This window comes from Oreochromis aureus, linkage group 4 (assembly GCF_013358895.1).
Source record: "Oreochromis aureus strain Israel breed Guangdong linkage group 4, ZZ_aureus, whole genome shotgun sequence".
In the NCBI taxonomy this organism is placed as follows: domain Eukaryota; kingdom Metazoa; phylum Chordata; class Actinopteri; order Cichliformes; family Cichlidae; genus Oreochromis; species Oreochromis aureus.
This window is the reverse complement of record NC_052945.1, coordinates 36,617,215-36,641,594: the sequence shown is the minus strand read 5'-3', so window position 1 is coordinate 36,641,594 and position 24,380 is coordinate 36,617,215. Positions and strand designations below refer to the sequence as shown.

The 24,380-nt window shown below is 44.9% G+C and overlaps 2 protein-coding genes across 2 annotated transcripts in view; one reads left to right on the top strand and one right to left on the bottom strand.

Moving 5' to 3' along the window:
* rgs9a (regulator of G protein signaling 9a) overlaps positions 1 to 3,227 on the top strand; it is a 112,751-nt gene extending 109,524 nt beyond the window's left edge. Inside the window, exon 17 of the mRNA XM_031755809.2 lies at positions 481 to 3,227. Within this exon, the coding sequence (XP_031611669.2) occupies positions 481 to 637 (157 nt within the window). The 3' untranslated portion in view covers positions 638 to 3,227. The remainder of the gene's footprint in view (positions 1 to 480) is intronic.
* Positions 3,228 to 5,027: 1,800 nt separating this feature from the next.
* cog1 (component of oligomeric golgi complex 1) lies at positions 5,028 to 24,275 on the bottom strand. The gene is made up of 15 exons (XM_031755785.2): positions 23,821 to 24,275; positions 22,614 to 22,861; positions 22,320 to 22,501; positions 22,031 to 22,207; positions 21,473 to 21,629; positions 19,864 to 20,074; positions 19,373 to 19,730; positions 18,433 to 18,887; positions 17,766 to 17,912; positions 17,511 to 17,672; positions 14,906 to 15,030; positions 13,017 to 13,125; positions 11,002 to 11,111; positions 7,241 to 7,325; positions 5,028 to 6,041 (listed from the first exon to the last, which is right to left on the bottom strand). Exons 1-15 carry the CDS (start codon positions 24,124 to 24,126, stop codon positions 5,904 to 5,906), a joined length of 2,970 nt encoding a protein of 989 aa, XP_031611645.2. The 5' UTR covers positions 24,127 to 24,275; the 3' UTR covers positions 5,028 to 5,903.
* Positions 24,276 to 24,380: the final 105 nt, after the last annotated feature.

Below are 24,380 nucleotides of genomic sequence, written 5' to 3'. Positions count from 1 at the left end.
GCTTGCCTGAGCTAAATCCGGTCAGACCACCTCTGGGAAATCATTCCAACATTGTCAGGCAGGTGCACGGGCCCATCCAAACCACTGAATACCATTTTGAGGCACTGCAATTTGGAGGTTTCTTTGAATTCAGCCCTCTGTAGATTAATAACTACCATATCACCTACTCCATATTAGAATAATCCAACCTACTTTATCCCCCACTGAGATCTGATGTATTTTTTAAAAGCCCTCCTTTTCCACCATTTGGATTGGCATCACATTCAAATATTGTTTTCTGCGTTGTGTGTCACCAGTTGCTAGCTAAGCATGTCCTCCTCTTGTGCCTATAGAGGTGAAACAGGTCCATTTGAACCCAAACCAGGGACAGGACAAGTAAAGAGCATAAGATTCTACAATTGATAAGCAATGTGTGTTTCACAACTTTACTCTGGTGAAAGAGGCTTTTTTTTGTCATTAATGTTTGTATTTCCACCCAAGTCCTGCCAATCTGGAGCAAAATGCTCTGAACCGGAGCCCGGGCATCCACCCCATCATCCTCTGGCAGCAAGAAGAGGAGGAAAAAGCCAAGGTTGCCGCTGCCTCCGCTCCAGTGGATGTCAAGGCCATGATGAGCAAGATCGACAGGAAGAAGTAGAAAAATATAGTGCAGGTGTGTTTGTATGCACGCAGTTTGGTTCAAAGCAGTCCTCTTTGTAGCTGGATACATAAAAGGTGTCACTTTACTTATTGATGGTCTCCCGTTTTAGTAACTGTGAGTTAATTTAAACTGTAAGGAAAAACTTTATTGGCTTTCAGGGCCAAGATCTGGAGAAACGTGGGCTGAGCCATCAAAAGCTTTTCTTCTGTCTGTGCACAGATTACATTTCATTTGCTTGTTTGAGTGAAATACTCCTAAAGACTGTCAAGTTATAGTTTGACAAACAATCATTTACATATCACATTTTCTGATGTATTTAAAGCTGTTCCTCCAGTTTCTACTAGTCAGCGGATCATCTTTCATGTATATTGTGCTAACACAGTTTGTTAATAACACTCCTACTGTTGTGAATATAGAACTGTAGCTGCACATATGCACTGCTGTCATTACAGGGTTTTGTTTTGGTCTTATTAGATTAAATGTGTCACAGTCATGCAAAATAGCATTTCAGTGCATGTCAATGAAAGAGTATCTGTGTAGCAACCAAGTGTGGACCATGTCCCCAAAATACAAATAAATAAAAGAGAATAAATAAGCTCAACATGTCGAAGACTTTGAATGTCACGGCTGATTTTTTTTCCTTTCACTATTCTTCTTTTAATCAGCCAACATAATCAGTCCCTACTGATATATCAAGGATACATCAATATTGGCATAAATACTGTGTTTGTATTCAAATCAAAAAGAGTTTATTTTAACAGAGCTGTGCAAAAACACGTTGGTGATCATTTAACATGGTGTCTGGAGGAGGAGCTTAAACCTCGTCGTCTCTCAGCACTGTAGGCATCTGTGGCTCAGAGGCTACAGTAGGTTGTATCACTGGGTAAGTTTATAAGTAAGTAACATTTATTTACAACAATTAAAGCACAATAAATACCAAAGAGAACCATGTTCAAACAGAAGGAAAATGGTTTAATCTGCTGATTTAAAGGTTTTTAACTGTTTTTAAAGACTCCACAGAGCTTAAGTGTGAACTGTTTTAAAGCCTTGGAGCCAAAGACTGAAAGATTCTGTCCTTCTTAGTCCTCAGTCTTACATGAGATACAAATAGTTTAGATGAGAAGTGTGGAGAGCGACCATCCAATGCTCTGTATGCTGCAGCGATAATCCTGAGCCATCTGTGGGTGGATGAGTGTGAGTGTGAGCGAGATGAAGTACAAAGAAGTGATGTGTGCTAAATGTGTATTCATGTTTGAATTTTAGGTAAGAAAAGGCTCTAAATGTGTCCCAGTTCTGTTTATGCTTAAGAAGTACACAGCTGTCGTCAACAAGTATTTTCATGATAAGTTGCCAACCTGAGAAACACTTTCTATCAATCAACACTTTCAGCATCTTTTTAAACCAAAGCTCCAAAAGGTGATAGAATCCGTGGTTAGCAGAACCCACAGTGTGACAGTAAACAGCAGGTATGCACTGAATAACAGGAGGACCAGAAAAATAAGTTTGAAGTTATCGACCTGCCATGCTGTCAGCCACACCAGGGCACGCTTAAGCAGTTATGCTGAAACTCTGTTAGAAGCCAGGATGAACTACTTTTGCCAAGCACCGCCCTTCCTGGTGTCCAGAGTGTACTTGCTGCACTAATTTTAGCTTTTCAGAACTAGTAACAAGGTCACACCCCCACCCCCAGCTTCATCACCTTGGGTTTTGCATGCCCTCTTGCAACCTTTGGAAGCAGTGCATTTAGCTGGTCTCTGAGGTCTATCACAGCGGGGAGGGAGGTCACACTCTGCAGCATCCCTGTTGTGAATCAAGGTAAACTCAACTGCCAACATGAACCTTTGCCACAGTCTGAGCAGAGCCCTCTGGAGCAGGTCACCATACACTGACTAGTCTCCCAGTTCCTGCTGTCAAAACATCCCCGCAGCCCGATACTGCCCCCACCACACTCACTGCAGTGATGGTACTGGTCAGGTGCTGAGTGCTGCCTGTTTACTGCAGACGTGAGCTTTGGCTTTCAGGCCACAGGTTCAACATTAGCTTCATCAGACCACACTTTGGCTGCCTTCTTGCTTCAGTTGGGTCAGCTCACTAACTAAGGACCTTCAGTTGTCCAGATTGGTTCAGCTCTGGGAAGAGTCCTGGCGCTCCCATTTAGGAATGATAGTGGAAACTGTGGTCAATGTGCTTCAATGCTGCAGAACATTTTCTGGACCCTTCCCCAGATATGTCCCTCGAAACAATCCTTCCTCTGCGGCCTGCAGACAGCTCCTTAGACTCCATGGAGTGGTCTATGAGATCTTAGACAGGAGTGTGTGTAACACACAGCTAGCTGCTGAGGCTCAACCAGCTGTGTGTTACACACACTCCTGTCAGCATCTCCTGCCACGTCCCAGCACACCACTGAAACAGGGACAGAACAATCAGACAGGTATCATCTGTGGCAGCTAGCACTCCCGTAGCACCAGCCCTGACCAACACACCTGAGCTCGTGTCACGGTAAAGGCTATGAATACTCAAATACTACTCACTGTTCTTTTTATTTCATACTAGAGATGGCACGATACCACTTTTTTATGTCCGATACCGATACCGATATCATAAATTTGGATATCTGCCGATACCGATATGAATCCGATATAGTGTGTTTTTAATCAATAAAACTGTTTTTTAATATCTTGCTGCATTTTGTATAAGTTCATACTCAAGTTTAAATAAACAACAACACTAAAGCTATTCTGTTATACCTGTATGTAAAAATACACTGCACCCAAAATATTTCATAGTTCAGCAACACTGATCAATCTAATAAACTTAAACCTGCTCCATCCTCCCTATTCTGGTATTTTAAAGAGTACTTAGCAGAAATATTAAGCAACCTAACTAATAGGGTTGCAAATTCCCAACAAAAAAAAAAAGGGAACCACCCCCACCCTCCACCTGATGATGCTTAATCGATGTAATCAACTTTAATTTGATGCAGGGTGAAAAAATGCACAGAAATAAATTATTTTCAAGAATAATTAAATAGATTCAACATCTTTCTTCTACAGAATTGCAGACTGCACAGATGGTATCTTCCCAAAGGAAAAAGTACTATAGCTTACTAGGGTATATTAGACTTAACAGTTACTATATACAGTAATGGACTTCTATACATTTTACATCAGATTAAAACTTTGGGTGTAAGATTCAGATAATTATTTATTAAAAGCGAGACATTTTAAATGAGAATAAGAAAGAAAAGTATGTCTTTGTGCCCCTTTTCCCTGTTCATGCCCTATCGGCCCCCTGGCTACACTTTGCTAGATCCGCCCCTGCACAGTTACCAGCCGTCAGCTACGTGAAAAGGATCCTGGTGTAGAAAGTAATATTAAATAAATTCTAACAACAGCTTATCAAGCTTAAACGTGCTGCTGTTGTTCAGCCGCTGGTTTCCTCTTTCTGGTGCAAAGTGGGCCAAAAACAAAGAAGAGAGACGGACTCGCGACAGAAAAGCCGATCAGCTGATCATTGATCAGTTCCATGATTGAAGTAGCAGCAGGAGAGGGAGAGAGAGAGAGGCAGTCGCTCCATATATCGGTTGTTAAGCTTAACGTGGGAATGCTTTACAAACATTCAGAGATGAACTTACACACTTGCTTTACTTCTCTCTGGGATAACTTCCTCGGAGATGAAATGCTGGATTGGTAGCGAGGCTACAAATACACACAGCTGCTCTATCACATGACGCATACTGCTGCAACGTGCTACGGTTATGAGCCGAGTTACGCTGTGTTGCAAGTTTTGTGAGCTGCTTTTTTGATATTTAATGGATCGGATTACATTTTTTATTTCCCTCTGATATCCGATCCAGTAATTTACGCCAGTATCGGACCGATACCGATACGTAATATCGGATCGGTCCATCTCTGTTTCATACAACAATTTTTTTCACTTCATCATTACGAGGTACTGAGTGTACAGTTAATGTATTTGAAATAAGGCTGCAAACATGAGTGAAGTGCTGTGAATACCCTGCAGATGCACTGAATCACAGCCTGCAGTGTGTTCAGCCCCCTCCTTGTTATCCAGCCAAAGGTGAGCAGCACAGATCCATCTTATAACTGTGAAAAGGATTGATGAAAAAACTATTAACTAAACTGAGGGAACTGTGGGGGCCGGTGTTGGTGACACTTTCTTTGATACCAAGCACCTCAGCATCAGTTACAGCACAGCACCAAGTATCTGCACTCAGCTGTTCCTCCGATACACACAGACGTGTCTGAGGGTTTTGCTACATGTGCTACTTTTACAGTATGGTCCCAACATCATCCAGCAGCTTTGCAAACTAGAAACTAGTCAATCAAAAACCTCAATATTAATTTCACCGTCAGTGACACAGAGATGAAGGGTTGGCTGAGTTTATTTTGGCGAGAGACCAGCAACATTTAACCACAAGTCACATTTAGCATTACAATACTTACATACCCAACAACCAATAAGAACTCATGATTAACATATGTTCAGAGTCCATACAAGCACAGACTCGAAGCCACAACCTCTCTGATGTGAGGTGACTGCACTAATCACCACAGTGATGTGTCACACTGGTGATTACTCTGAGGCAATAATAATAAAGTCAACCTGCTTTCTGCCATCATGGCAGCCATACATCTCTATCTGAACTTAATAAATACATAAAATAAAACCTGACATATTAACAGCCAAAGAAAATGAAGAACCCAGTATAGAATGTATCAGCTGATCAGCTGGAGTGTTTGCAGGGATGACGCTTCATTCACCGTGTCAGCATGTTCACATCTGCACAGTACTCACAGTAGTTTGGAGACATCCTGTGATAGAAGCTGACTGCATCAGTCTATATGTCACAAACCACAGTGTGTTAAACATGTTTCAGCCTACCCCCCAGCAACCAGCCACAGCCTAAGCTGCTCTCTGATGCATCCATCAGAGTATGAGTGTAAATGTTAAAAGCACTTTGGTAGAAGGAGCATAATGAAAGTGTGAATGAGGCGAGTCGTGTTCAGAGTAGAAAAGCACTACAGAGGAAGCATCCACCCTGTCACATACAGTTTCCTTTCAGGAACACAGAGTGCCTGAACGATGCTGCTTGTGTATGCACACATTCAAACTAAAGTATCGCTGCTCAACACACGTCAGTGCTTACACAACATTTACACATCACACAGGAGGCATTTTGTCAACACATAAAGGGAGTATTTACTGTACATGTCACTGTAACAAAGCAGCCAGCTGAGAATTATTTGCCCATCCCAGAGAGCCAGTTAAGCTTAAATAAAGAAGTCGCTGCTGTGTCTTCATCCTGATCAGCGAGCTGCCTGAAAAGGCTGCCTGGCCGGAAGCTGTCATCACTGCCTGCTGTGAAGGACTGAGGAGCCTGGAGGAGGAAGGACAAACAGGTCATGGGACATCTGAAGACAAGCACCTGGCAAAAGAGCTGCTCTGAAACAGGAGCCTGACTCCGCTCAGACCTTCAGCAGAGTCAGAGAACGGCTGCCATCAGAAAGCTCCTAACGTTTTACCACGAAGCAACTTTATGAATGAGGAGAACGGAAGAGAGTCCAGCCCTGGAATTATTCCTGGCCATGAATGATTCCAACGCTGGAAATGTTAAAGATGATATAGATATCATATTTAATATAGATAATCAAATTTTTGTCTGATTCTGGAGTTATCGTGTCCACGAGATCTTCAGAAACCTTGACCTCTGCCTTTGACCTCTGCCTTTGACCTTGAAGTCACGCTCACTGAGACTTTTACTACATGCACCTATGGTATTAACCCTTTGAAGCCCACCATAAGACACGTCTACTAGAACTTTTACATTTTTACATGTTGTAGGTCCATTTTTGGTGCATCTCAGGTTGTTGTACATCAGTACAATCATTAGGTCCCAAATTTGAATAATATGTACTCCTCCATTCAAAACAATCATTGCTCCAGTGTATTTGGTTGGCCTCCAGCCTGGATTTAAAAACAGTAATGGAAATGGGATCGTGGGCGCTCCTGTGGGGGCTGATCCTCAGTGACTTCTATGTCGTTTTTGACCTCTAACCTTGATCTTGAGAGGGAAGTTACTGAAATTCAAATTTGTCCAAGATTTTAAATAAATGCAGCTATAGTATGAAAATCCTGAGTCATCTCATTCTCAGCTTTGACAAACTTGGGTGTCCATGCTGCCCACAGCGGGCGCAGTGATGACATCATCCCTTCACTCTTTCACAGCTCAGTGGTAAAAATGTCTTGTGTGATGTTTCACTCTATTTAACAAACTAGGTGTTATATCACATGTAGCGCTTGTATTTTAAGTTTACATAGATACTGTAGAGTACTTTAGGTTGTTGGTGGCAGCACTCTGTTGTAACGTGGCTGTTCACCAGCAGCATCCAAACACACACAGTGATGAACACACTGGTTTGCTTGAACTTAGAAATGCTGGGAAGGCAAAGGGTGTGACTCAGGACATTTAGATAAGCACAGTAAAACAGAGACATAAAGTCATCGTGTGGCTGCCAGTAAATAACACCACAGAGGGGAAATGTCCCAAACAACAACTCTGACAGACTCTGAACTCACCACCAGCTGCTGAGGAGCTTCAGAGCTTCTGGAAGCTGCCTTGGATTTCTGCACATTTGAGACGCTGAGAGGCAGCAGCCCGAACCTGTCAGATACACAAACAGAGTATTTCCAGTTTGGCCAGTTGAACAGTGCAGTGGTACGTTGGTCACCAGCATCACATTTTTCTTCTTATGGCCTCTGACAGTGGACTCATCTCTGTGCTTGTCCTGCTAGACCTCAGTGCTGCGTTCGATACTGTTGACCATAATATCCTATTAGAGCGATTAGAACATGCTGTAGGTATTACAGGTACTGCACTGCAGTGGTTTGTATCATATCTATCTAATAGACTCCAGTTTGTACATGTAAATGGAGAGTCCTCTTCACACACTAAGGTCAATTATGGTGTTCCACAGGGTTCAGTGCTAGGACCAATTCTATTTACATTATACATGCTTCCCTTAGGCAGCATCATTATAAGACATAGCATAAATTTTCACTGCTATGCAGATGACACGCAGCTCTATCTATCCATGAAGCCAGGTAACACACACCAATTAGTTAAACTGCAGGAATGTCTTAAAGACATAAAGACCTGGATGGCCGCTAACTTCCATCCATCCATCCATCCTCATCCGCTTTATCCGAAGTCGGGTCGCGGGGGCAGCAGCCTAAGCAGAGAAGCCCAGACCTCCCTCTCCCCAGCCACCTCCTCCAGCTCATCCGGGGAACACCAAAGGCGTTCCCAGGCCAGCCGAGATATAAATCTCTCCAGCGCGTCCTGGGTCTGCCCTGGGCCTCCTCCCGTGGGACATGCCCGAACACCTCACCCAGGAGGCATCCTTGTCAGATGCCCGAACCACCTCAACTGGCTCCTTTCGATGTGGAGGAGCAGCGGCTCTACTCTGAGCCCCTCCCGGATGGCCGAACCTCTCACCCTATCTCTAAGGGAGAGGCCAGCCACCCTTCGGAGGAAGCTCATTTCTGCCGCTTGTATCCGCGATCTCGTTCTTTTTCGGTCACTACCCACAGCTCGTGGCCATAGGTGAGGTCGGGACGTAGATCGACCGGTAAATTGAGAGCTTCGCTTTTACACTCAGCTCCCTCTTCACCACGACGGACCGGTGCAGCGTCCGCATCACTGCAGCCGCAGCACCAATCCGTCTGTCGATCTCCGGCTCCTTCTCCCATCACTCGCGAACAAGACCCGAGATACTTAAACTCCTCCACTTGGGGCAGGAACTCATCCCCGACCGGGAGTGGGCATTCCACCCTTTTCCGGCTGAGAACCATGGCCTCAGATTTGGAGGTGCTGATCCTCATTCCCGCTGCTTCACACTCGGCTGCGAACTGTTCCAGTGCGAGCTGGAGGCCCCCACCTGATGAAGCCATCAGAACCACATCATCCGCAAAAAGCAGAGACGAGATTCTGAGGCCACCGAAGTGAAAGCCCTCCGCCACTTGGCTGCGCCTAGAAATCCTGTCCATAAAAATTATGAACTTTCTGCTTCTTAATTCAGATCAAACTGAGGTTATTGTACTCGGCCCTGAAAATCTTAGAAATATGGTATCTAAGCAGATTCTTACTCTGGATGGCATTACCTTGGCCTCCAGTAATGCTGTGAGGAACCTTGAGTCATTTTTGACCAGGACATGTCCTTCAACGCACATATTAAACAAATATGTAAGACTGCTTTCTTCCATTTGTGCAACATCTCTAAAATTAGAAATATCCTGTCTCAGAGTGATGCTGAAAAACTAGTTCATGCATTTATTACTTCCAGGCTGGACTACTGTAATTCATTATTATCAGGATGTCCTAAAACTCCTGAAAAGCCTTCAGCTGATCCAAAATGCTGCAGCAAGAGTCCTGACAGGGACTAGAAAGAGAGAGCAGATTTCTCCTGTTTTGGCTTCCCTTCATTGGCTTCCTGTTAAATCCAGAATTCAAAATCCTGCTCCTCACATACAAGGTCTTAAATAATCAGGCCCCATCTTATCTTAATGACCTTGTAGTACCATATCACCCTATTAGAGCACTTCGCTCTCACACTGCAGGCCTACTTGTTGTTCCTAGAGTATTTAAAAGTAGAATGGGAGGCAGAGCCTTCAGTTTTCAGGCCCTCTTCTGTGGAACCAGCTTCCAGTTTGGATTCGGAGACAGACACTATCTCTACTTTCAAGATTAGGCTTAAAACTTTCCTTTTGCTAAAGCATATAGTTAGGGCTGGACCAGGTGACCCTGAATCCTCCCTTAGTTATGCTGCAATAGACGTGAGGCTGCCGGGATTCCCATGATGCATTGAGTTTTTCCTTCCAGTCACCTTTCTCACTCACTATGTGTTAATAGACCTCTCTGCATCGAATCATATCTGTTATTAATCTCTGTCTCTCTTCCACAGCATGTCTTTATCCTGTCTTCATTCTCTCACCCCAACCAATCACAGCAGATGGCCCCGCCCCTCCCTGAGCCTGGTTCTGCCGGAGGTTTCTTCCTGTTAAAAGGGAGTTTTTCCTTCCCGCTGTCGCCAAAGTGCTTGTTCATAGGGGGTCATATGATTGTTGTGTTTTCCTCTGTATCTATTATTGTACGATCTACTGTACAATATAAAGCGTCTTGAGGCGACTGTTGTTGTGATTTGGTGCTATATAAATAAAACTGAACTGAATTGAATTGAAAAACAGATCTCTGAACTGTAGCCTAATGTGCGTTGGTGCCACATGCACTGACGGACATCTTTATTCTTGAACATGGTGTTCAGTGTGGAACAATTGATGACCACTTGGCTTCAGATCAGGCAGGCCACTCCTCCCAGTCACACCCCTGACTGTCATTGCCCACATGTTCATTGAGGTCTTGTAGTGGGACGATGGAGACACCAGACGTAGCACCCTCCAGCACTCCATCCAGTGCATTCAAGAAGGCTAACCCTAAGGCTAAGTATTCTGAACTGAATTATTAACCGCACAAACACAAACAACGGTTAGGACCCATTCCCCAACCTGGAGGCAGGGAAGCAGCCTTCCTGTCCACAGGTAAAAACCCAAATGTACAGGCAGCAAACTGGAACAGATTCCAACTCCTCTACAGGAGACTGGTTCCAGAGCCTAAGCCATGCATTAAGGTGAGCACAATGAAATCTAACTGGTATTGCTCAACCTCACGCACTGGCTCAGGCTCTTTCTTCACCAGAGAGCTTCCATGTCCTGATATGCAGCATCAATAGCTGAGGATCAGGCTGCCCTGGCCTCTGCTCGACACAGCTTAAACAGAGCCTTCGGCCATGTTTATTCTCTCCGTGTCGCCCATGTCATGTGACGATCCCATCTTATTGATCATTAAAGTGATGAAAGTGAAACTATACCATCAGATTTGACTTACCGATTAGCGATTACTGTATAAACAATCATTCTGTACAATACGATAATTTTAATTCTACAACTGCTTACAACTGTTTATAACTTGCATAGTTCATATTTCTGTATAGCTTTCATATTTATATTCTGTTCATAGCTTGTACATACTTATAGTTATAGCATATTCATAACATACCTTCATACCGTGTACATTGTAACATAACCATAATAGACCTATATTTTGTACCCTCATACCTATAACAGACCCATTTCTGTAATATATCTATGTCACGGCTAAAGCACTTCTGGATGGATGCAAACTGCATTTTGTTGCCTTGTACTTGTGACATGTGCAATGACAATAAAGTTGAATTCTATTCTATTCTTTTTCATTTAGTAACTATTAGTAACTAAATTCTGACCTGATCTGGCTGCTGGCTAGCGGCAGTATGTTGTAAGGATCCTGGGAGTTCAAACTGCTGCTTCGCAAAGCAAACTGCTTCTCTGAGCCTGTCAGGAGCCCCAGCAGGACCTGGAAGAAAAACAAAAAGACTCCTTCTAAACTTAAAACATGCTAACAAGGACAGAAACAGGACCGCATTAGATGAGTTAGCTCAAAGGATCCATTCAGACAGCAAATACAACACAGAAGACATGTTTACTGACTTTGGACAATAATCTTCAGAAGTACATCAGGAGATATGACACCAGCTAAAACACTCCTTTAGGGCAGTGACCTGACAGAGCAGGACGACAGACGACTGCTGGGAACTTTCCACAGCGAGACAACATTAACTGAGCCTGAAGACTGTGAGGACTGCTGACAGCTTTGCTGCTCAAGCCTAAAGCACCACGTTTTGAGCTCTGCTCTATGTTCTACAAATCAAACATCTGTGACTTACTGTTAATGTAAGAAGTCAAAATTAACAATAAGTCTTCTTCATAGTGGTGTGACACACTCTAAAAGAGGCAGGGCATCACTGACTACAGGTCTATATGATACTTGCCATGTGTTTCTTAAAGACAATCACTGGCTGTTGCCTCATGTTTTGATCTGTCTGGACTGGGGAAGCAAATGTTTTAATTCACCTGATGGCACGAAGGAACATTCAAAGGGCTAGCTGTAAAAGCTATGTGATCATTGTAACTGTTTGGATGTGACGATGGATGTGTTCATGTGCCACTTGGTTCCTTTGCAGAGTCTTCCATGCACTTGTGCACTTGCAGTGACTCAGGCTAAGTGTCTGTCTTTGTATACACTACCAGTGAAAGTGTGGACACGCCTTCTCATTTAACGGTTTGCCATTGTAGATACAAACTGAAGACATCAAATATATGAAGAAGCATATAGGGAATCATGTAACAAAGAAAAAAAGATAAATAAATAGAAAAATGTTTTATATTTTAGATTCCTCCCTTTGTTGAGAGCTGCAAACCCTCGGCCTGCCCTCAGTGAGCTTCATGATGTAGTCACCTGACATATTTCACCTCACAGGTGTGTCTGTCAGGGTTCATCTGTGGAGTTTCTTGCCTTCTTAATGGTGTTGGGACCATCAGTTGTGTTGTGCAGAAGTCAGGTTTGTACACAGCTGACAGCCCTATTTGACACCTGTTAAACCTCTTGATGCATGCTCAATCATCCAGGTAAGTAAATCTCCAAAGATTGATTCTGTTGATCTGGAAGTTTTCAGTGGGAGAAACATTTCGTCACTCATCCAAGTGACTTCTTCAGTCTCAGCTGACTGCAGGTTTCCCCGATCTTATAAACAGTACATTTGCATAATGACTGAAACCAGCCCAGTGAAGGAACAATGGGCTGGGAGGTCAGCTGCAGTCAACCTGCAGTCAGAAAACGCTACTTCCAGATCAACAGAATCAACCTTTGAAGACAACTGTTAGAAAACAACAGTCCATCATTATTTTACGAACTGAAACTCCGTCAGTCCAGAACATTGCTAAAACTTTGAATGTGTCCCAAAGTCATTACTCTCAGAAATCCTGCTGGCGTCCACAGTCACCTGACCTAAACCCAATGGAGATGGTTTGGGATGAGATGGAGCGCAGAGTGAAATACTCAAACACTCAGCATCTCTGGGAACTCCTTCAAGATTGTTGGAAACCATTTCAGGAGACGACCTCATGAAGCTCATGGAGAGAACGCCCAGAGTGAGCAAAGCAGGAATCAAAGCAAAGGGGGCTGTTTGGAAGAATCTGAGTCATTTCACACTTTTTTGTTAAATAAATAATTTCATATGTGTTCATTCATAGTTTTGATGCCTTCAGTGAGAATCTAGAATGGAAATAGTAGAAAAACCATTAAATGAGAAGGTGAGTCTTTTAATGTATATGCTCCCTATGAAACGTGTTGTCCAAGTGAATCGACTGTTACAAAGATAGCATTGTTATCTTTGACTCATTTAAGCATAGCTGGAAGTACCAAGGTCCTTTGAGACAGGCGGTTGAGGCTGGCGTTCAGGTGAGGCGTAAACACGTCCAGGTCAAAGGGGTCAATGAAGCTCTCCAGCCAATCACAGGTTTCATGGAATCTGTAAGACATACAGCACAATGTTTGCAGTTATTTCACACTCCACTGTCGATAAATGGAAATGGACTCTTTCTAATCTTACTGACCACTGAAGGCTTCACATTACAAAGTGCTTTACTGATATATTCATACAGCACATGACTGTAGGGTGAAACCAGAGCACCATATCTGCGGGTCTGCTGCTATGCCAATATATTGATAGATGGCGTTTCTAGATTTGCATTAGCATGTTGCCCTTACAGCTCGTTGGAGACAATCAGCTCTGTTAGACCAATCAGCTGTTCTTTGCGTTAGACCTAGGTCCAGTTTTCAGTTTGCTGTCACAGAGTGGACAGAGTGGCTGTGTCCACTCCTCAAAAGCTGTGCACTGCTGCTTTTTTAATCTTCTCCCATTAGAAGTCAGGCATTTACTGTGCACAGGTACACAATTGTTTCTGTCTGCTCAACGTGGAGATACACAAATGATTATGATTACAATCAGTTCTAACTTAAACAAGTGACCAGAAACTGTGCTTTAATGATTACATTTAGGAAGAATAATGTGATTAAACTAACACATGAGAAATCAACAGTAATGCACTACTTTTTGGACTTTTTTGACTCCAACAGTAAAGAGGACACACTGTTCTTCCACACTATGTGCCATGTCAGCCCCCAAGTCAGGGGGCTGTGTCCAAAGTCAGGGGGCTGCATTTGAAGGCTGATTACGTTACAGTGAGGTCAAAAAGGATGTGTGCATTTCAATAGTTTTTTTTTTCCTTAGGAAGGCTTAGAGAGGCATGATCCGGAAGTATCAGTGTGGTGGCCATAGAAACGCTGTTCCAGTTCTGCAAATACTAAGGACAGAGCTTAAGTGTTTCCTTCATTGCTTTCTTCCACATAGGATACACAGGATACACAATAAAAGGAGAAAATGCCGACAGAAGTAGTGATACCATCTGGCAGCACAAATGAACCAGCTACCAGTGGATGAGCCACACCCAGATACGCTCACATATGGATCCTGAAATATCCTGGAATATCTAGCTCTGTGCCAGATCAACAGGACCCCAAGAGCCTTCATCCGGAATTTGATGGGGATGTGGCGAACAACACAAGAGTCCAACCTCAAACCAACAGTACAAGACACTATCAACTGTGGGATTTACCAAGGAGATGCTCTGTCCCCACTGCTGTTCTGCACAGGCCTGAACCCCCTCAGCCAGATCATATTGGTAGACAGAACTGAGGGGATTGCACTACCACAGAATACCTGCAGGGGGTCTGGCAAGTCCTGAAAAGTCAGCTGAATGGGAAAAACAAGTCCTGGGCAATCAACACTTACACCCAGCTGGTCATCAGATGAGCTACATTAGCAAACTTGTTTACTAACTAAAGTTTAAAGTTAACTTTAGTGTTGTCTAAAGGGACTCAGCCCATGGCTCAGCCTAGGATACATAACACACCAATGAAACATTTCAATTTTCTCTGGAAAAAGTAATACAGAAGAACAATTTTCTCTATTTCAAAATAAAGAGTTTAACACGCTGTTCATCATGTCTGTAGCTGCCACTGTCACAGTTACTAGGCAACAGCAGTAGTATGTCATAGGCTAGACCTACCAATTTTAACAGCCACTGACTTCGAAGGATTCAGTCCCTGATTGTGGACACAACCATATGAACCTGTGAGCACCTCTGACGCGTGCTGCACTACACAGTATTACAGCTTCCAAGCTTCCTCGGGTGTTTGCAGACTATGCACAAACAGCCATGACAAATATTATGGATGTGAATTGATACCTTGGGTCTTGCTGTGGTCGGGAGTTCTTCAGTTCTTCCAGTCTGCTCCCCAGTGTAGCGCTCAGGTAACGAAGGTCAAACAGGAACTGCAGGGCTCTGTTCTGAGTCATGGGGAATACAGCATCCTGAAGGAGAAGGGAGGCAGAACCAAAGAGAATACATTTAAAGTGCTAACCACGCCCTTATGTTTCTGTGCTCCTTTGCCATCAGATCACTTTCTTACTGCCACCGTTTTGACAGTTGCATTGACAAACTACACTAATCAGTCATAACCTTATGACCACCTGCCTAATATTGTGTTGTTTCTTTTTTTGCTGCCTTGTGCTCCAGTAGAGCCCTGAAGGTGTGCTTTGGAACCAAGATGTTACCAACAGATTCTCTCTCACATAGGCTGGACGGGACTGACATCTAAGGAATCTGGAGGTCCAGTCAACACTTCAAAGTTATATTGTTTTCCTCAAACCATTCCTGCTTTGTGGGATGTTGCATTTTCCTCCTGAAAGAGGCCACAGCAATCATGGTATACACCATGAAACATGGTCTGCAACAACTGGTAGGTGGCACGTGTCAAAAGAACATCCACATGGATGGCAGCACGCAGCAGAACATTACCTAAAGGATTATACTGCATCTGCAAGCTTGCCACGCAAACACCCGACCAGCCACGTCATGTAAGAGAAAACACGATTTATCAGACCAGGCTATCTTCCTCCACTGCTCCGTGGTCCAGTTCGGCAGTGGATGGGTCAGCATGGGCACCCTGACAGATCTGCAGCCCCTATCAGAACAAGCATTACACTTTTGGCAATGTGAGCTACAGAGCTTGTCTGTTTGATCAGACCATGCTCTCCATGTGCATCAGTGAGCCTTGGCCCTGTCACTAGTTCACTATTGTTCTGACCACTGCAGACTGGAACCCCCCACAGGATGCTCTGACTCAGTTATCTAGCCATCACTATCTGGACTCTATGTCTGCCCATTTTCCTGCTAAAACACCAACTTTGAGGACCAAACATTGACTTGCTCCCTAACATATCACACCCAGTAAAAGACGCCATGATGAAGAGATGGTCAGTGATATTCACTTCACCTGTCAGTGGTCATGTGTTATGCCTGACTGGTGAACAGGCCTATAGGGATTGATTCTAATATCACGTTGGACCTCTGATCTCTTCAATTCAAATAAGGTTTCTTTTAGTGCATTAACGCGTTAATACGGCATTAACGCGGCGTTAACGCCAAGTAACCCGGACTAATCTGCGTCAACTCGTTAACGGGGATTTGCCGGTTATGACACGTTAACCCGGTAATGCTGACAGCACTAGTTTCTTTCTGTGGTAAAACTTCCTACTGCCTTTTTTTGTATTGACAATGGTATGTTCAAAATATCAATACAGTTTGCATTGCAGTGTCAGGTGGACCCCAGAATGTGTTATTTTTACTCCAAACCTCTTAAATCCTTTGATGCTCGTGTTCATGTCTGACAAAGCATGAACACAAGCAGAGCCATGAAACTCCTCACGTTGTTAATCAGATATCAGTCTGTACACGTGACAGTTTATTCATGTTCATGCTGCAAAACAAACTAAAGTACACTGACTGTGGGATTGCATGAAAGTACTCTGCAGTTCAAAGCAGGATAAACAGGTTAGTTTGGATTGATGGATTTAAAGTAAAGAACAGTGTGTGACTGATGATCACGGTCAGAGTTAAACAGAGATGATTTAGAAGTTAAGCTCATGATGCTGAGATCCACTCACTGAATTCACTCCAACTTTATACCATCTAGTATAAAGACAGCATGAGCAGTATACAGCTGATGAAACAGCTGCTTCTGTAAATCTACAAAGAGCCGTAAACCTCAGATCAGCCTGACCACTAAGAAAATAGAGCCCAGAGCAGAAACCTGTGTGAGCTCTCTTTGCCCACGCTGAGTCATCGAGGGTAATCTCAGGCTTCCTCCATGTGCTGATCCCACTTTAAGCCCTTTCCTACTCATTTCCCTGATTTGGGGGAAAGTCACCCTCTCAGCGTAGGTACCAGAAAACAGAGCTTACATTTAATTGTCCTTTTCCCCACTCATGCTCTACTTAACCAAGCTGAGTACATTTATTACAATTTAACTTTTGACTAAAAGTTTGTTTTCCAATCTATTTTTATTACACTGTTATTGAACTGATGCAGCACAGGGTTCAGTCAGCTCTGTACAAAAATAGAAAACCTTTTTCTTTCTTACTGTGAGCACATTTCAGAGCCTGTACTTTTCACTTTTAATCAAGTAAAGAAGTAGAATCAGTACTTCAGTTTTTACTGGAGTATTTTTGAACACTAGTATCTGTACTTCTACTTAAGTACAGAATGTGTGTACTTAGCTTTTCATTAGTCTCTCATTCAATATTTCTGGCTGTAGTACATAGCCATATGCTGTGTCCTGTTATGATGACTCCCTTCTTTTCCTTCGACAGAGCCACGATGCTCTGCTCGTCTGTGATCATCATGAAGATTATTCTTAGGCTTTTCTCAGAAAACACAGAAAATCATCAGGTCTCTACAAGTCGAGGAATAATCCAACCATCTACCAGACAGGTCCCAGTAGGGCAGTTACCGTGCTGCTGGTCTGTTGTGTCAGGCTGTGGTAATGGTGCAGGACTTCAGTCAAACAGGTCTGCAGGAGTTCCTGGAGGGTGGAGCGAGGAAGGGCGTGGCCTCCCACCCTGTTTATTTCCACACATAGCTGGAACAGCAGGGACTGCACAAACCACGTTGGCTACAGAAGACACCAGAAACAAAAGGTTGCCATCAGACCTCGGGATGGATTCTGGACTCGGTGCTTCCAGTTTGTATCAGATGTCCTTCTGACCTGTACTGGAAGACGGATTTTGGATGTAACACTGCTTCCAGACTCAGTCTCCTCCTGGATTTCCAGATCCTCCCAGTTAGTTGCTGTAGCTAAGATGGTGCCTGCAGACTCAGCATGAAGCACCGTGCCAAACTTCTCCAACAGCCCCTGCAACACATGAGAGCCGAGCAGGTCTTCAGACAATACCAGAGGAATCAAATAACAAGTCATGGCTGTAGATTTTTGACCCCTTACACATACTGTCTGTTGAAACTGTTAAAGCTAAAACATTAGCAAACAGACAGGTTTCTACAGCCAACAGTAACATGATCACTGGTTTAGTCTCTGAATGTGCCTGATGGTTAGTCAGTCTCCCTCCACCCATGTTCTCAACAGTTCAGTTAGATAATACACTTCCACTCAACCTTTATAAACCAATGATTATACCAGTTTAACCACAGATGGATATTAGAGCCAAGCTTACTGCTGCTCTGCTGAATGCTACGTGACCTGCTGACTCAAATACTCAACTTGCTGCAGAAGCTACAAAGATGATCATCCCTGTTGTTTGCATAAAGAACCAAGCTGTGATTCTACTGCTCTCTGTATCAGATTTCTACAAACCTCACCATAAACAGACATTAACCCACATGTCAAATTTACATGTACAGTTGTGACCGTGTCTGACTTTAGAAAGAGCGGCGCTCCAGATGCGGTAGGCCTCCATACTGCAGCCAAGAAGCTCATCCTTCAGCGCCTCCCACTTGTCCTGGGAAGGCCTGACCTCTGCAGTGGCCGTGGCTTTGCCCAACTTCTTGCCTTGCCTGGGGGTCCCTTTGGCTGTGCTGTCAAAACCACACTGCTTTCCCAGGATGCAATGCTTCAGGTTGGGGCACAGTTTGCCCATAGACTGGCACAGCCTGGCCATGAATAGAACTGAACTGAGGCAGATGGGCCTGGAGTCTGGCGAGACTGCAGCCAGCTGTGATCGGATGAAGGACAGAATGTGGTGAACACAGGCCAAACAGCCGTCACGCAGCGCCTCCTCCACTGCTGAGGAGTCGATGAAGCGATTAAATGAGGATGATGATGGCTTATCAGCAGATCCAGAGGAAGGGACAGTGGCTAAAATGGAGTCAGAGCCTGCAAAGCACGACACATTAACAACTGTCAGTATTTTTAATATTTCAATGGTCCAATAGTGGCCATTTATATATTTATACAATCCAAAGAGTATAAAACCCTCAGATTTAGCTCCAAACGTTTCTGTGATTTTCAGCACTGCATTAGATTTGAGTTCAAAGAAGATGTGACTGAAGTGCAGACAAATGTACTACATCAGTCCTTCCAAGTACTTCAGTTTCAGACGTTCAAAAGGAATTGGATAATTGACATCACCCAGTTTCATGGTCAGGAGATGTCACTTCCTGTTATTCCATGAGAAATGAAAAAAATCTAGAGTTGGTTCCAAAAGATAAAACTTCAACACAGATAAAAGCCTGAACTTTTCACTGGTCTTTCTCAATATTACATTAAATCAGGATCTGCAGTTTGGAATAAATACACCAAATAAATCTATCAGCTGAAATACAAGGAAATATGAAAACAAACACTCCCAGTGGACCTACCCACATCCTGGGAGGGAAGGTAGTGCTGGAGATCATCCAGTCTGGCTTTCAGCTTTGCATCAATGGAAGAGCAGAAGTTCTGGACACAGGGTGTGAGGGCCTGAGTCTTCATGGCCAGGCCACTCCTATGCTGCTGCTGGCCCCGCTGGCTCACACTGAACCAGCCTGCGTCATTCAGCAGGTCCCCTGGAGACTCCAACCACAAGAAGGAGGAGACATCTACCTCATACTGGGCCCCATGGCTGCTGTGGGTACCTGAAGATGAATGGACGCTCTGGCTCTGCAGATCCCTGACAGCTGATGTAAGGAGCTGGATAGATAGCACTGAGATGGCTTCAGTTTCTTCTTTAGTGATGACCTTGAAGAGTCGAAAGAAACAATAAAAATGCTACAATAAATACATGTTTATCCCCCATCATTAGAAAGTACACAGACTAAGTGGGCCCTGAAAATGAACCTATAAAGCTGCTTGAAGATAGAAGAACAGCAACCTGCAGCCGCTGGAGGAAGAGCTGCTGCAATATGTCCTCCCAGAGAGTTAGGGGGTGCTCCAGCAGACGCTGACAGACGGTGTTCCAGTGCTGACTGATGGAGTCTGCTGACAGAAGGTCCCAAACAGCATCTCTGATGGCTGCCAGCCCCTTCAGGCTCTTGACGTAGACCAAAAGGCTACCAACACCATGGCAGATGTCCTCCTTACAGCTAGGAAACAACGACATTTGGAGACAGTGGAAATTATATTGGCACTGTAGCCTTTGTAGCACTTTAGCAGTAACTCTTATGAAACACCTGCACACATCATCAAGGTGACCTTTGCAAACAGTCTAGCACAGGAGGAAAAAACCATGACGGGAAAAAGTACCACCTGAATAATAATGATAACAATAAGAAGAAGTGGTAAATAAACAGATTTGCGAGTCGTGAGCACGTATGACAGGACGGTGGGAGTGAGACGGTCTGCTCTGCTGAGCTTCACGCTCTCGTGCTCACAGCTGCTCCCTCATCTTTGTGTTGTTTGTACTGTATTTGGTCTGAACTTCATGCACTTCTAGCTCAAGCTTCATTTGTTCCTCTTTGTTGTCCTGCAGTATAAGACATGATTGGACCACAGACACTGGTCTTCATTGTGTCCCACAACAGACGAGGTGCACACAGTGAATCCAGTGTAAGTCAGCAGTTCTCAAACTCTCCTACACGGCTGCTGAGCGCCCACCTGCCCAAACCCTCACTAGTATTTCACTGCTGCCTGGACATCAGTCATCACGCCCGTCACAGATACATCCAGTTTTCACGTCGACGACTCCAAACCAGCAAACTTCATCTGGTCTTCCACTCGTCATCCCCCAAACTAAATTAAACTAAATTAAAGACAAAACTGGCCAGTGTCCTAGACAGCCTGGCCAAGGTCGGTAAGGTCAGTCCAAAACCAGCCACACCGATGTCAGCGTTGGATTATTTAACATCTGCTCTCTTACAAACAGGAGATGATGATCTGTTTGCTCATCATCACATGTGAGCGCGTGCATGTGTTTGTGTTTTACTGACAAGTGGCAACAGGTTAATGAGTTTACCCAGCAAAACATCCACAGTTCTCAAGATATCTTTTTCAATAATAATAACAATGATACATGCCCAGTATCACGACCTGATCGATCCTGTATTATGAAGACTGAAGAGAAGGACATCCCCCCAACCACGTTAAAAACTCCAACTCTCCTGCTCCTCGTGTCTAAGCCTTTGGCTCGACCGTCACTGTTCCCCAGGTGGATGACCCACAGTCATCTCCGGACATGTTTAAGGATAAAATGCAGCGCGTTGGCTCCCTCTGCTGCTCAGGGAGGCAGCTTTAAGGAAGTCTGCAAGGCTGTGCTGGATCACGTATGCTACCCCCCGAGGACTACTGCTGCTGCTTCTGTGGGCTAGACTCAGACTCGGGGTGATAAAGTGTTTGTATCGCTCCCTGATCGCCAAGCGGCTCTCACTCCTGACAGCACAGAGGCAGAGCTGGAATAATACTATTAGCACATTTTTCAATGCAAACAACACTGAAACTGAAAGAAAGGAAACAGCAGGTATGAAGAAGATATTCGGTGCTCTTACGTATCGATCCACTGTTGAAGAGTGTCTTGCAGGTGCTCCCTCTGGATTGGCTGAGCCAGGGTGCGAAGGACAGGTTGAAACTCTGAGATGGATGCAGGCAGATACTTTAACCAGCTGCCTGTACTCACATCTTCCTGCAACACCCTTCTCTCCTTAGCTGAGGACAACGATGGGGCACATTGGAAAAAGGGGGGCTGTTAGTTTCTGAGGCTGAGGAAAAGTTCCTGCTCAGTGAGCTCAGACTGCAGACTGAACACACGGTTTCAGAGTGGACAGGCGCGGTGCTCGTCTAGTCTTACTGCACACTTACAGCAGCTCAGACTACATGCACAATACATTCATACAGAGTTGTATTCAGCACGTCATCTACATTACATGCACAGGCAGTTTAGAGTCAGCTGTTCCTGTGAGGCACAGGGAGACATCCATATACACACAATGGCCATGCTCAACCAGGAGATTAAAGCCAACAAAGTTCTTGCTCTGAAGCAAAGCTTATTCAAAAGGGTCGAAACCTAAACACAAAGACCCGTGACGTGTCCTGCCTCAGCTGTTTACCTGCAGGACTCGTAGATGTGACGTTGTCCAGGACAGAGAAGAGCATGCCACAGCTCAAAGCTTCATCCCCTGGCCTGGGGCTGCCCTCTGGGGGGAGGTAGAAGATGGCATAGGCCTGAAACAGAGTAGTGACCAGCAGCTCCACAAGGCTGCACACCTGGGACTTGATCCCTGCACCTGCAGAAAAGCAAAGGTTTATGGACTAACAGAAGTCTCAAAGTCTTTTTCTTTATCAAATAAAACATTTGTCATAGCACGCTTTACAGCAGAAGGAAACTACAGAGAATACCATGCTGCGGTTGGTTCAGCAGCTGATGTATGGATGATTTCCGGGCCAACAAGAAGTCAGCCAGAGCCTGCCGAGGAGAGCTGTCTTCAAGCAGCATGATGGACACTAAGGCTTCAGCAATGGCCTGGTCCGACACTGCCCGGCCCCTCAGCAGAGACCTGCTGTCCAGCAGAATGGCTGCCCTGCAAGCAGACGCTTACGTTTCAGCTGGGTCTACTACAAGTGGACTATTTTAGTTTCGAGCCACGGAGTTTACATTTCAAGTTTCCGTTAAGCAGGAATTGTGACACAAACCTGAAGTGTTCAGTGGTGGCAACCTGGCGGATTAGGATGGGAAATCGGACAAGGACGGAGCTGTAGAGGCCTGCTGTAGTGGCCTCCAGCTGCAGCAGATGGTGCAAGTGGCAGCACATCAGGTAGAGCTGCGTGGCTTGGAGGTACTGAGACGCCTCCATGGCACTCCAAATCCGCTCCGGGATCTCCAAAAGCAGCTTGATCTGGGAGGCCATGGTGTAGAACTTTACCTGCCACTGTGTCTGGCTCTGCAACAGGACACACAGACGCGTCTCCATCACAATGTTATCAGCTTCAAACAGTTGCTGTAAAAGCAGTGTGTGCACATGTAAAAGTGTTCTGTTCTCTTAACCCAGTAGAAGCTTTGGAAGGAAACAGACGCAGTTTAGACGTCATTTGAACCAAGTGTTTAACTTTGTTCTGATGAATGTTATTCAGTTTCCAATGTTAAATATTTAAAATCTGTTGTAGTAAAGCCTTTTCTCCAGAGCGTCCTGAGCAGCTGCGTCACTGTCTGTATAGTAACTGCACTGCATCGCAATACAGCAGATAGTGAGAACAGCTGGGAAGATCATTGGAGTCGCTCATCCCTCCATCACAGTCACTTATTGCACCTGCAAAGCCACCAGCATCATGGAGGACCCCACACACACCCCACACACACACTCTTCACCCTGCTGCCTACAGGCCCTCACTGCCAGACTACAGAATAGCTTCTTCCCCCAGGTCCTCAGACTCCTGAATGCTCAGTGACTGGACTGACACACACACACACACACACACACACACACACACACACACACACACAGGTTAGGTTTGCACTGTTGTGTGTCTGTATCGTTCTGTTCTGCCTGATGTTGCGCTGTCTCTGCTTTGCTCTGCAGTGCTGTGCTGCTTGTCTGTTGCGTGTAGCACCAGGTGTTGGAGCTGTCTCGGCTCACTGAACCACTGCACAGGTTGGAATGACAATAAAGCCACGTGACACCTAAGAACTAAGTACTATTTGTAAAACGAAGCTGTGTTCAGTAGCTCCGAGCATGCCCTAGCCTCACAAACTGCTGCTCAGTAAATGTATCTTCGCATATTTGGGAATATCCGACTAACGTCTGCGCTGCCGCGTTTGTCGGTGAGGTTACGATAGATTTTCATGAAGTTGTAAAGTACTACTGAGGCGCATGCGTTGACGCACGGGTTGTGTTTGGCTCACCTCCACTCTGCAGCTGGCCACGCTGGCTTTGCCCTGCTTCAGCCTGTGACAGTACTGCTGCATGTCCTGGATGGACTGCACGACGCTCTCCGAACACTGCTTCATCTCTCCGATCGTGTCGGCGGCGTCGATAAGGTCCCGGTACCGCTCGCCTACCATCTGCCTCAGCTCCTCCCTCTTCTGCTCGATCTCCCCGCGGACTTTACGTTCGATTCCGCGGATCTCCTCAGTATTATAGCACTGAAAGAGAACCGCCGGGTCGCTGATCTCCGACACCCGGAGAGAAAGCGCAGAGTCCTGGGCCATCGTAGATCCACAACAACATCAACCGAGACTCGAATCCGGAAACCAAGGGAAGACACTTCCTGTCTCCACGTAAGCGACAACAACGGAACTGGTCACGCTGCTGTCATTTCCGTGGGCGTCGCTGTCGTTCCCCCCTGAACCAAGCGGAACATTCCCGAGTTCACTCATCTTATGTGTGTGCGCATTATGAATTTAAGACACACTAACCAGATGATTTTATATAAGCGATTTATACATAATCAGATATCACTGGT

Coding starts and splice junctions, on each gene's coding strand:
- cog1 (XM_031755785.2), bottom strand. CDS start 24,126: ATGGCCCAGGACTCTGCGCTTTCTCTCCGGGTGTCGGAGATCAGCGAC. Junction 22,208..22,319: donor GCTGAACCAACCGCAGCATG/GTATTCTCTGTA, acceptor GCTTTTCTGCAG/GTGCAGGGATCAAGTCCCAG. Junction 17,913..18,432: donor GGAGCGCCGCTCTTTCTAAA/GTCAGACACGGT, acceptor CATGTGTTGCAG/GGGCTGTTGGAGAAGTTTGG.